The sequence below is a fragment of the Danio rerio genome, chromosome 23, assembly GCF_049306965.1.
Source record: "Danio rerio strain Tuebingen ecotype United States chromosome 23, GRCz12tu, whole genome shotgun sequence".
Lineage (NCBI taxonomy): Eukaryota > Metazoa > Chordata > Actinopteri > Cypriniformes > Danionidae > Danio > Danio rerio.
In genome coordinates this window covers 1,282,501-1,295,161 of record NC_133198.1, presented here as the reverse complement: position 1 = coordinate 1,295,161, position 12,661 = coordinate 1,282,501, and the positions used below count along the sequence as shown (strand labels likewise).

The 12,661-nt window shown below is 40.0% G+C and overlaps 1 protein-coding gene across 18 annotated transcripts in view; it reads right to left on the bottom strand.

Annotated features, from left to right (window-relative positions):
- Positions 1–12,661, bottom strand: part of utrn (utrophin) — a 311,025-nt gene that overhangs the window by 257,658 nt on the left and 40,706 nt on the right. For all 18 annotated transcript variants that reach the window (XM_073939615.1, XM_073939623.1, XM_073939621.1 and 15 more), the window contains 4 exons: positions 8,505–8,597; positions 8,191–8,363; positions 6,944–7,059; positions 3,519–3,670 (listed from right to left, as the gene is read on the bottom strand). In XM_073939615.1, the coding sequence (XP_073795716.1) occupies positions 3,519–3,670; positions 6,944–7,059; positions 8,191–8,363; positions 8,505–8,597 (534 nt within the window). The remainder of the gene's footprint in view (positions 1–3,518; positions 3,671–6,943; positions 7,060–8,190; positions 8,364–8,504; positions 8,598–12,661) is intronic.

Genomic DNA, 12,661 nt, shown 5'->3' with positions numbered 1-12,661 from the left:
CAAGTTTTTACGCAGCTGGATAACATGCAAACTCCACACAGAAAGGCCAACTGAGCCGAAGTTCGAACCAGCGACCTTCCTGCTGTGAGGCGACAGCACTACCTACTGCGCCACTGTCTCGCCTAAACTGTCTGTTATTTAGTTCAAATATCAAATTATTCTTAAATCAAGAAGAATTTTCTAGACAGGCAAAAACACTGTCTTGTTTTCAGACATAACAAGTCAAAATCAATCCAGAATCAAACTACAATCACTGTGCTGCGTCTTAAAGTGCAAAACTACAATGCAAAATATACTTTACTCAGACTTTTTGTCTTGTTCTTAGTCCTAAAATTGAAAAAAAAAAGTAAAATTAAGAAGCATTTTCTAGACGAGCAAGAAATATAGTCTTGTTTTCAGAAATAATGAGTCAAAATCAATCCAGAATCAAGCTAAAATCACTGTGATGTGTAATAAAGTGCAAAACTACACTGCAAAAAAAAGTCTTTTCCTAAGAGTTTTTGCCTTGTTTCTATTCCAAATGTCTAAATGTTCTTAAATCAAGAAATATTTTCTAGACAAGCTTTTGTTGTGCTTCGAAATACATTTAATATGTTTGTTAATAAAGCCTGTTGTACAGTGCACTGATGTTATGTAGCTTAAAATACAATACATATTCACATTTCAATGTAGAAAAAGCCACCATGGGTGCCTTAAGGAGCAAAAATACAGCATATGGGCTCTTATATGCAGTTGTATCATCACTCATATTGCAAGTTATGTCTCTCCGGCCCCTCATTAGAGACGCTTTTCAAGAACTGGCCCCCATGACAAACTAATGGAACAGCCCTGCCCTACAGCAAATCATCAGCAGAACATAAGCATGCTGCTGTTAATAGCACTAGCTCACAGCTGTGCAGGAAACGTATACAGAAGCGTGTGTGTGTGTGTGTGTGTCTGCAGGTCTGTCTTCGTTTCTCTGTGTGCATGCGTGTGTCTCTTTGTATTTGTGTGTGTGTATGTGTGTGCATGCATGTGTAGGTGTGTGCATACATGCATGCGTGTGTGCCTGTCTTTATGTGTGTATGCACGCATGTTTATGTGTCCCTGTGTGTATGTACATGTTTGTGTATGTGCATATGTGTATGTGTGTACATGTGTGTCTCATTCTTGTATGTGTGTCTGTGTGTGTACATGTATGTGTGTGTGTGTGTGTACAGTGCGGCTCAATTTATACACTGTACGCCTGCATGACTCACTTTAACCAGTGAAAGCAGAAGAGAGAGTGAGGGGGGGAGACAGAGTGATTGTGTGTGTGTGTGTGTGTGTGTGTGTGTGTGTGTGTGTGTGTGTGTGTGTGTGTGTGTGTGTGTGTGTGTGTGTTTAGAGAGGGAATGCAGTGATGTTGATTTTCCAGTCCATCTTCCAGTTCCTCGTCGCAGAACTCCTTCTCTTTCCTCTTCACTCTCTGAGCACTCAATCACAACATATATATATAGTGTTAGTGTGTGTGTGTGCATGTGTGAACAGCTGAACTCATCTGCTGAAGCTCATATTCCTCCTCTTTCCCAGCCGAGACCCTGAATATTAGCCGGTGTTTACAAACACACACTCATTAAAGTAGACGGATGGAGATCTGTGTGTGTGTGTGTGTGTGCGCATGTGTGTGTGTTTCCATTTTCACACTAATGTCTGCAGGTATCAAAATAACTTTCAATTTTATCATCAACACGTCCAGGACACTTTCAGTAAAGGGACACTACCATGCCGTGTTTTGTTTTTCACACATGAACAGGTCATATGGGCAGTACCAAACTTAAAACGCGTATGTGTGTTTCTGACTCCTCTAAAGCACAAAGACACCATCATATGTGTGCAGATATTTCAGAAACATGCTCGGTGAACATTCTTGTGTGTCAGAAAAACAATGCTGAAGTCAGACGTCTGTCTTTGAGCATGTGTGTTATGTGCCGGAACGGCTCTTTGTTTTGGTCATTTAAACTGTCAAATGTCAGTTTAGCCAATTATATTTCAGCACCCGGGTTGCCAGATGATGGAAAACAGCGTATTTCATTCAGTCAGTCAGGAAGACTCTCAGAGTGTGCATCTGTGACTGAAATGTGACCTCTGGTGGACAGTAGCAGACTCTGAAATGAGATGCAGATTCAGAGTTCCACATGAGGAGGTTATTAATTAGCAAATAATATAAATATTAGGAGCGTAAACATTAGGTGAGCAGGTCACATTAGCTGCGTCTCAAATGGCACACTATACACTCATGCACTATGTACTTATGCACTTACACACTCAAAAAAACGTTTCCCTGATGATGTTTGACGGTCGCCAAATCAGTGAAATAAATGACAAAACTATCAAATATCTGACGTGAGTTTAACCGCATTCACCATCGGGAGGCGCTATTATCACTCTCGTAGGAGAATTTCGCTTTCACCGTCCAAAATAAATAAATCAATAAAGTAATCCAACATGTGCGCCTGATAGCTCCGGCCCTTCCGCTATATGAGCAAATCTGCGGTTGTTGAGTGTGTGAAGTGTCCATCATTACACACTTCATTTTACCAGCTGAATGAGTGCATCATCCGGTTAATTAAAGGGCACTTATTATTGTTAGAGTTTTCAGTGTGAACGCTCGACTTACACTATTTATACTACAATATGGTGTAGAATAGTGCATAAGTATGCGATTTGGGACACAGCTATTGTAACCCCTTGTCCTAACAAGGCACTACATGAGGAGATTTGCAGTGGTGAGCAATTTGACTGCAGACGAAACTCGACAGAAATGTGAATACAGCCATTCAGGAGCACAGAATAGTGCACTCACTGCCCTCCAGCACAATTTATAATCTACTGAATACACCTTAAAGCTCTTTAACATGATTAAATGTAGATGCTGAATCACTGATATGTGTTGGTTTGCAGTTCTGAAGTTCAGTTTCAGACGCTTTATTTGATTCTCCAGATCTGAGCTGAACTATCTGCTGCTGCTGTCAGTAGTCTGGCAATACATGTGATGTGAAATGCCATTCAGACTCACATTATTAGCGTTTAACACTGAATAAAGCACATGAGCTGTACCTGAGCTGATCATTGTCAGTTTTCTGTTATTTCTAAAACAGAAGCCGTTTCTAAAATATTAATTTCAGATGTTGATTTGGACAAACACTCCTTTTAATACAAGAAATACTCCTTCTATCGTGTGCCGTTGCTTTTGGTTAGAACACAACCTAAATCTGCCTTTAGGCTCGATAGTCAGGCTCGCTCCTGTTGGTGTCGTCAATCTGGCAACCTGCACTTGTGTGTGTTTTGGATATCTAGTTCAACCACTGGGTGTCAAACTTACACACTGCACGTTTACAGCGTAGTATTCGCTATTCAGTGTGTTTTTCATTTTCACACAGGGCCTATGAGGTTTCCTATTTAGTTTTTCCTTAATAATAGAAACCTTCATGTAAAACTACATGATATGTATGCACACGCCCAGACACACACTCTCTCTCGCACACAAACACACTCACCGGGTGTCCCTCGTCGGTCTCCACCTTGTAGCGTCGGGGCAGCGTCTCCACCTCTCTGATGTCATCCATGGTGATGTCATTGGGTAAGACGGCGAACAGTGAGGTCACGTACATGATGATGGACTTCTTATCCGGCAGCTGCACCGCCACATCTGAAAACACAGAGAGCGTCAGTCTGTGTGTGTGTGTGTGTGTGCATACTTGTACATGGTTTATGAGGACTCTCATGAGGCTTAATGCATTTTATACTGTGAATAAACACTTTATTTATTTAATGGCCTCACCACTTTTCCTAAACCAAGTGTTTTGAATTATGAGGACACAAGGCATGTGCTCGTAAACCAGCTACCACTACTGTGACATCTACTCATGACAGAGCAATGGCAATCATCAGTGTGTATGTGTGTGTTTATGTGTTTAAGTATGTGAGGGTGTCTATGTGATTTTGTGTGGGTGTGAGAATGTATATGTGTGTGTGTACATATACATACTTTTATATACAGGAAGGTTTACAACAGTGGTCACCAAACTTGTTTCTGGAGGGCCGGTGTCCTGTAGATTTTAGCTCCAACCCTATTCAAACACACCTGAACAAGCTAATCAAGGTCTTACTAGGTATACTTGAAACATCCAGGCAGCTGTGTGGAGGCAAGCTGGAGCTAAACCCTGCAGGGACACCGGCCCTCCAGGAACAGGATTGGTGACCCCTGGTTTACAAGGACGCTGCACAGGCGTAATGCACTTTACACTGAATAAAATAATTGTTATATGTCCTGACACGTATTACACCCTAAACCCAACCCTCACAAGTGTTTGAGTGAATATTGAGCGTTTGAATTAAGAGAACACCATGCATGTCCTTGTAATCCGGCGTAATAGAGTACAACTAGGTCATACCTATGTCACTATACAATTCCATGTCCTCGTAAACCACATATACAAGTACACATACGTGTTTGAACTGGTTTTGGTGGTTTAAAAGGACAGAAATTGGCATGATGACGAGCGTATGAACTCTATTAAGACCCTGTCCACATGGGTATTTTTAAAAATGCCGTTTAGCACTTCTGCAAGTTCTGGTGTTCGGGTGACTGTGGAGGCCAATTGAGTACAGCTAAGTCATTGTTATGTTTTAGAAACTGATGATTGAGCTTTATGACATGCTGCGTTATCCTACTGGAAGTAGCCATCAGAAGATAGAGACACTGTGCTCATAAAGGGATGGACATGGTCAGCAGCAATACTCAGGTAGGCTGTGGCGTTGATGCTCAATTGGTACTAATGGACCCAAAGAAAATCTCCCCCACACCATTACACCACCACCACCAGCCTGAACCGCTGATACAAGGCAGGATGATCCATGCTTTCATGTTGTCTGAGCCGAGCATCCGAATGTGTCAGCAGAAATGGAGACTCATCAGAGCAGCAACGTTTCTCCAATCTTCTATTGTCCAGTTTTGGTGAGTCTGTGTGAATTGTAGCCTCAGTTTCCTGTTCTTAGCTGACAGGAGCGGCACCCGGTGTGCTCTTCTGCTGCTGTAGCCCATCCGCCTCAAGGTTGGCCGTGTTGTGTGTTCAGAGATGCTCTTCTACAGAGCTCGGTTGTGACGAGTGCTTATTTGAGTTACTGTTGCCTTTCTATCAGCTGGAGCCAGTCTGGCCATTCTCCTCTGACATCAGCAAGGCATTTGCGCCCACAGAACTGCCGCTCACTGGATATTTCCTCTTTGTCGGAGCATTCTCTGTTAACCCTAGTGATGGTTGTGCGTGAAAATCCCAATAGATCAGCAGTTTCTGAAATACTCAGAGCAGCCCATTTGGCACAAACAACAATGCCACGTTCAAAGTCTCTTAAATCCTCTTTCTTCCCCATTCTGATGCTCGCTTTGAACTGCAGCAGATCCTCTTCACCATGCCTAAATGCATTGGGTTGCTGCCTTGTGATTGGCTAATAAGAAATTTGCATTCACAAGCAGTTGGACAGGTGTACCTAATAAAGTGACCGGTGAGTGTACATCACGCCTATAGACAGTCCTCATAAACCACTAATTCAAATGTGTGTGGTTGTGTGTGCATGTGTGTGTGTATGGAGCTGCTGTACGAGGCCCCTCTGATTAGTTATGGCTCATGTGAACTTGTGTTCAGGAAAAGCCACGTAATCCAATCAAGTCCAGATGATTAGTCTCAGGATCTGTGCTCTGGAATGTGCTGGACTCCAGTTTGTTGACTGCCATTGTTTTCACTGGATGGGCTCTGACCGGCCGCTTCAGGCGTGAATGGCAAACTATGAGCAGATCTGCGCTCACCACCAGCACTGAAGCTGAAGATGATGCTCAGACTCCGGAGATCACACCATTGATAGAAATACAGCGGGAAATGTGATATGGCTGAGTGTGATTATCAAAACGACAACGGCTGAGATTTAATTGAATATTTAAATGAGCTGTGTGTTGGAGAGTGAAACGAGGCACTGTGTTTGTTTACAGCAAGCAGCTCATTGTCTGCCAACGTAACATGCGCTTGCAAACAAGCACAACTCATCCTCCCATATTTGTATTACTAACAAAAGAAGACTCATGTCAGTTTTTTATAGAAATAAGCGTAAGTACTTTAAGTCAAAATAAATCAGCAATTTGAAAACATAAATATATATTTTTTATTATTATATTAAAATTTTGTTTATTTGTTTTACATATATTGGGTAAATTAATGCAATCAGTCTGCAGAAACACTTTGATTGACATTCTCCCTTTGCACGTGTAATCAAAGGGAGAAAGCCCCGCCCACTAGTGACCATCTCCCCCTCATTAGCATAAACAGCAGCCCTGAGTGAGAAGCAGCCGTCCACCATTATGGGGTGTTCATGCCAGACACAACTTGCATGAACAAATCGAACTACTTGCACATAAACAGGCGCGTGAATTAAGGTGGGGCGATATCAACCAATTCAAGTAGGTATCGCTGCAGCCCGGAGACCTCCAAGTGGGAGGGATTACACCACAAGTAGGTTGGGTGACCTCCAAGTGGGAGGGACTTAAACCACAAGTAGGTTGGGTTTATCAGGTTACTGTGAGGTAGGGTTTAGGGTTGGGTTTAGGTGTAGACGTTAACAAAACACAACAGGTTACTGTGAGGTTGGGTTTAGGGTTAGGGTTAGGTGTGCACATTCATAAAGCACAATACTGAACTCTAAATACGACTAAATAAGGTTTGCACAGCCCACTTGGAGCTGGCTAAAACGTCTGTTTATTACCTTCTCGACCAATTTGGCATCGTACAATGTCTAATGAAACATCACGATAGACGAGTGCATCAGGGGGGAGGGGGGGTGATAAGGTGTGCGACGTGTCTGACACACATATAAATGTCTGGAATTAGTAAATAAATGCTAATAATCAGAGGTCTTTAATAGGACTCTGTTTTACCTTCTGGATCCAGCAGCTTCTCGATGTTGAGCTGGTCTTTGGCGAAGGTGAAAGCGTGCTCCAGTCTCTCCACAGGCGTCAGACTGACCACCTTCTCCCAGCTGAAGCCATGAGGCCTGCAATGAAGTTCAGATGTGAAGTGAGCACTTACTCTAAGTCAGCAGTTTCAGCCTCTAAGTTTATCCCTTTAACTGTGAAGCCAGTCTGAAATATAAAACATTTGCAAAAGTAAAGCTCATACCGGCACAGCACATTTCACATTTACAAAAGCCTAATTGTGAATTCACATGTGAAGGATCATACGTGTTTCCCCAAACGAGCTGGACGTGTGCATTTACCAATGCTGTTTTGAATTCACGAATTAGGGGCGGCGCGGTTGCTCAATAAGAAGGTTGCTGGTTCGAGTCCCAGCTGGGTCAGTTGGCATTTCTTTGTGGAGTTTGCATGTTCTCCCTGTGTTGGTGTGGGTTTCCTCCGGCTGCTCCAGTTTCCCCCACAGTCCAAACACATGCGCTATAGGGGAACTGATCAACTAAATCGGCCGTAGTGCATGAGTGTGTGTGTGAATGAGTGTGTATGGGTGTTTCCCAGTACTGCGTTGCAACTGGAAGGGCATCCGCTGCATAAAAATATGCTGGAATAGTTGGTGGTTCATTCCGCTGTGGCGAACCCTGATAAATAAGGGACTAAGTATGTATAGTTGTGTTATGTATGTATGTGTGTGTGTGTTCATAAATGTGCTTATTCTTGAGTGTGTGTACATTTATGAGTTTGTGTTATGTATGTGTAGGGGTGTGTGTGCATATTTGTGTGTGTGTGTGTGTGTGTGTGTCTGTGTGTGTGTGTGTGTGTGTGTGTGTGTGTGTGTGTGCCTTTAAATGTGTTTGAGTGTGTGTGAGAGAGTGTGAGTTATGTTTTTGTGAATTTGTGCACAGTCATACTTTAGAAAAGGGAAAAACAGAGAAAGAGAAAAGTGTGTATATGAGAAAGCGGGCAAGTGTGTGTGTGTGTTTGTGTGTGTGTGTGTTTCTGCAGACTCGTGTTTGACATGATCAGCCTAAACAGAGTGAACAGCTTATGAACACAAACTCTCTCGACCTTTGACCTAATCAATGCGCTCCACAACCTTTCCCAAGAGAGAACAACCACAGCGACCTGTGTGTGTGTGTGTGTGTGTGTGTGTGTGTGTGTGTGTGTGTGGTGTGTTTGGTGTGTGTGTGTGTGTGTGTGTGTGGTGTGTGTGTGACCTGAAGTGGTGTAGGATGGCGTTAAAGGCGAGTCCGTCAGCCCAGCTGCTGGTGAAGTTGAGCACGTTGACGCTGTTGTAGCTCCGGGTGCAGTTCCTCACCCAGCTCAGCAGAATCTTCTCACTGTTCGTCTGCTGAAGACTCGACATCACATCCTTCATCACGTCCTTCACCTGCACACACACACACACACACACACACACACACACAGAGACGCATAAATATATACACACACATACAAAAGATGCAAAAATCAGTGTGTGTGTGTGTGTGTGTGTGTGTGTGCGTGTGTGTGTGTGTGTGTGTGTTCTGACCTGCCAGTGCAGGATGATGCTCCAGATGAGGCCCAGAGTCAGCTTATGATTGCCATCAACTATATCTGTCCCTCCAATATTCACCAGCTCCACCTGCAAAAGAAAGAAACGTTCATACAGCAAACAATAAATAAATGAATGATAATGTATATATATATATATATATATATATATATATATATATATATATAAAAAATACAAAATACAAAAAAAATACAAACTCCACAACAGAAAACAAAAAATCCAAAATACCACAAGATAACAACATATCAAACAAAACACAAACAGAAAAAAGCATGACATCTAACTAAGCATAACCACAAGCAAAATAAAAACAAAAAACCCAAAACAAAATCACAAAAAATAACAACAAAATGACAAAAAAATACAACAACAAAAAACAAACAAGCAAAAAAATACCAAAAACAAAAGTGCAACAACGCCACAAATAAACAAACAAAAAACACAATTACAAGGGGAAAAAATAACAGAAACAAAAGCACAAACATCACAAAATAAAAAAACAGAAACAAAAGCACAAACATCACAAAATAAAAAACCAGAAACAAAAAATTACAAGAAATACTACAAACAAAACAAAAACAAACAAACAAGCTGAAAAATACAAAAACATTAAAGCTGAAGCAATGCCACAAACAAACAAACAAACAAGCAAACAAAAAACACAAAACAAAATACAAGAAATGCTACAATAAAAAGCAAAGAAAATAAAACAAACAAGCAGATAAATACCAAAAACAAAAGTGCAACAACGCCACAAACAAACAAACAAAAAAACACAATACAAAAATACAAGAAATACAATAACGTAAAACAATCAAAAGCTAAAAAATACCAAAAACAATAGGGCAAACGCTCCCACAAATAAACAAACAAAACAAAGAAACACAAGACAAACTAGCAAGAAAAACTACAACAACAAAAAATAAACAAACAAGCAGAAAAATGTGCAGGCAACATCACAAATAAACAAACAGAAAACACAAAACAAAACTAAGAAATACTACAACAAAGAGAAGCAAACAAAACAAACAAGCTGAAAAAACAGGGGCAAGCCATGCCGAAAATTAACAAAACAAAAAACACAAAACAAAAATGCAAAAAAAACAAAAAAAAAATCAACAAACAAGAAGAAAAACACTAAAAACAAAAGTGCAAGCAATGCCACAAACAAACAAAATAAAAAACAAAAATACAAAAAATACTACAACAAAAACAAACAAACAAACAAAAACAAACAGAAAAATACTAAAACATAAGTGCAACACTGCCACAAACAAACAAAACACAAAACAAAAATACAAAAAAAATAACTACAATAAAAACTATTACTAGCTGAAAAATATCAAAAAAGCACAAGCAATGGCACAAATAAACAAACAAGCAACATAAAACAAAATTACAAAGGAATGGACCTAATTGTAAACAATACCTACAATTTCAATAAAATGCATGTGTACAGCTGTCTCCACACCTAAAACAACATCTATAGTAACACAACCATTAACAATAATCCAGACTCTGACCTACATCATTTCCAACCAAACCCAAATGTGTTGCATGACCCAAGTCAAAAAACACCTCACAAACGGTGTCACATCTTGAATGCTGGTGTGTGTTTTCATTCAGAACACACAAACACACAAACCATAAGCTAGCATTAGCAGCGCTCCTCTAAACTCTGGGAAACGGCAGCGTTTAGAGAGGATTATGGGACGTTTCTGTGATGCTTGCCTCTGCGTAAACATGCCTGTCTGACAGAGAGCTAATCTCTGCGGATTTACAGGTGTAGATTAACCAAACCTGCACTTTCCACTCAATGAAAGCTGTCATGCTTGCTTAAAAAGTTGACCACAAACACTGGCATCCAGAGAGTCAACCAAACCTCAAATTAACTAGAACTCTCAGAGATTAATCAAGCGGCATTAAAGAAGCAACACACTTTCTTATTTTGGAAAAATGCTCATTGTATAACTCTCTAAAAGTTGAACAGTTGAGTTTTATATTATTTAAATTGATTCAGCTGATCTCTGGGTCTGCCTGGAGGACTTTTAGCTTAGCTTAGCATAGTTCATTGAATCAGATTGGACCATTAGCATCATGATTAAAACGTGACTAAAAAGTTTTGATAATTTTCCTATTTTGAAGCTCGACTCTTCTCTGCTAGTTTCTAAGCAAATATGGCTAGGAATTATACTTTCATTCTGGCGTAATCAAGGGACTTTGCTGCTATAGAGCATAACGAAGCTCTAATAATCAAAGAAAGTTAATTAATCAAGCCCCATTAAAGAAACACTGCACTTTTGGGAGTAAAGGCTCAATTTATAAATCTCAAAAAGTTGCACAGATGAGTTTTATCATTTTTTAATCCATTCAGTCGATCTTTAGTTTTGTTGGGAGCATTTTTAGCTTAGCTTAGCATAGATAATTGAATCAGATTAGACCGTTAGCATCTCGATCAAAACGAGACTAAAACATCTAAATAATTTTCCTATTTTGAAGCCCGACTCTTCTCTCCTATTTTCCAGGCTAATATGACTAGGAACTATACTTTCATTCTGGTGTAATAATCAAGGGGCTCTGCTGCTGTAAAGAGAACCAAACCTAACATATTGAAGCTCTAATACTTTCAGAGATTAATCAAGCGGCATTAAAGAAACATCACACTTTCTATTTTGGAAAAATGCTCAATTTATAACTTTCTAAAAGTTAAACGGTTGAGTTTTATATTGTTTAAATTGATTCAGCTGATCTCTGAGTCTGCCGGGAGCACTTTTAGCTTAGCTTAGCACAGTTCATTGAATCAGATTAGACCATTAGCATCATGATTAAAACGTGACTAAAAAGTCTTAATAATTTTCCTATTTTGAAGCTTGACTCTTCTCTGCTAGTTTCTAAGCAAATATGGCTAGGAATTATACTTTCATTCTGGCGTAATCAAGGGACTTTGCTGCTATAGAGCATAACGAAGCTCTAATAATCAAAGAAATTTAATTAATCAAGCACCATTAAAGAAACACTGCACTTTTGGGAGTAAAGGCTCAATTTATAAATCTCAAAAAGTTGCACAGATAAGTTTTATCATTTTTAAATCCATTCAGTCGATCTTTAGTTTTGTTGGGAGCATTTTTAGCTTAGCTTAGCATAGATAATTGAATCAGATTAGACCGTTAGCATCTCGATCAAAACAAGACTAAAAAGTCTAAATAATTTTCCTATTTTGAACCTCGACTCTTCTCTGCTATTTTCCAAGCTAATATGACTAGGAACTATACTTTCATTCTGGCGTAATAATCAAGGGGCTCTGCTGTTGTAAAGAGAACCAAACATAATATATTGAAGCTCTAATACTTTCAGAGATTAATCAAGCGGCATTAAAGAAACAACACACTTTTTATTTTGGAAAAATGCTCAATTTATAACTCTCTAAAAGTTGAATAGTTGAGTTTTATATTATTTACATTATTCAGCTGATCTCTGAGTCTGTCGGGAGCACTTTTAGCTTAGCTTAGCATAGATTATTGAATCGGATTAGACCGTTAGCATCTTGATTAAAATGTGACTAAAAAGTCTTAATAATTTTCCTATTTTGAAGCTGGACTCAGCTAGTTTCTAAGGTAATATGGCTAGGAACTATACTTTCATTTTGGCATAATAATCAAGGGACTTTGCTGCTGTAGAATGAGCATATTTCCAAAACAGTGGAGTGTTTTTTTCAAATGTGTGTGTGTGTGTGTGTTTATGAGCGATTACATGAGGATCAGCACACACATCTGGAGCAGGTGTTTTGAAACAGCGAGCGAGTCGGAGATTAAAGCACACAGGAAGCTGCTCTGTGTGAATGGATAATTACAGAGCAATGAAAGACTCGTTAATCAGACGTAAATATTATTAAACAATAATTCAGATGGGCGGCACGGTGGCTCAGTGGTTAGCACTGTGGCCTCACAGCAAGATGGTCGCTGATTTGAGTCCCGGCTGGGTCAGTTGGCATTTCTTGTTGACACACTAACACTGACAACATGGAGACCTGACTAAGAGCACTAGTCCTGTTTTCAATCTGCCACTATGCTGACACACAGGCATTTGTAGCTCCGCCCTCTTCTGAAAAGAGCACAATCTCATTTGCATTTAAA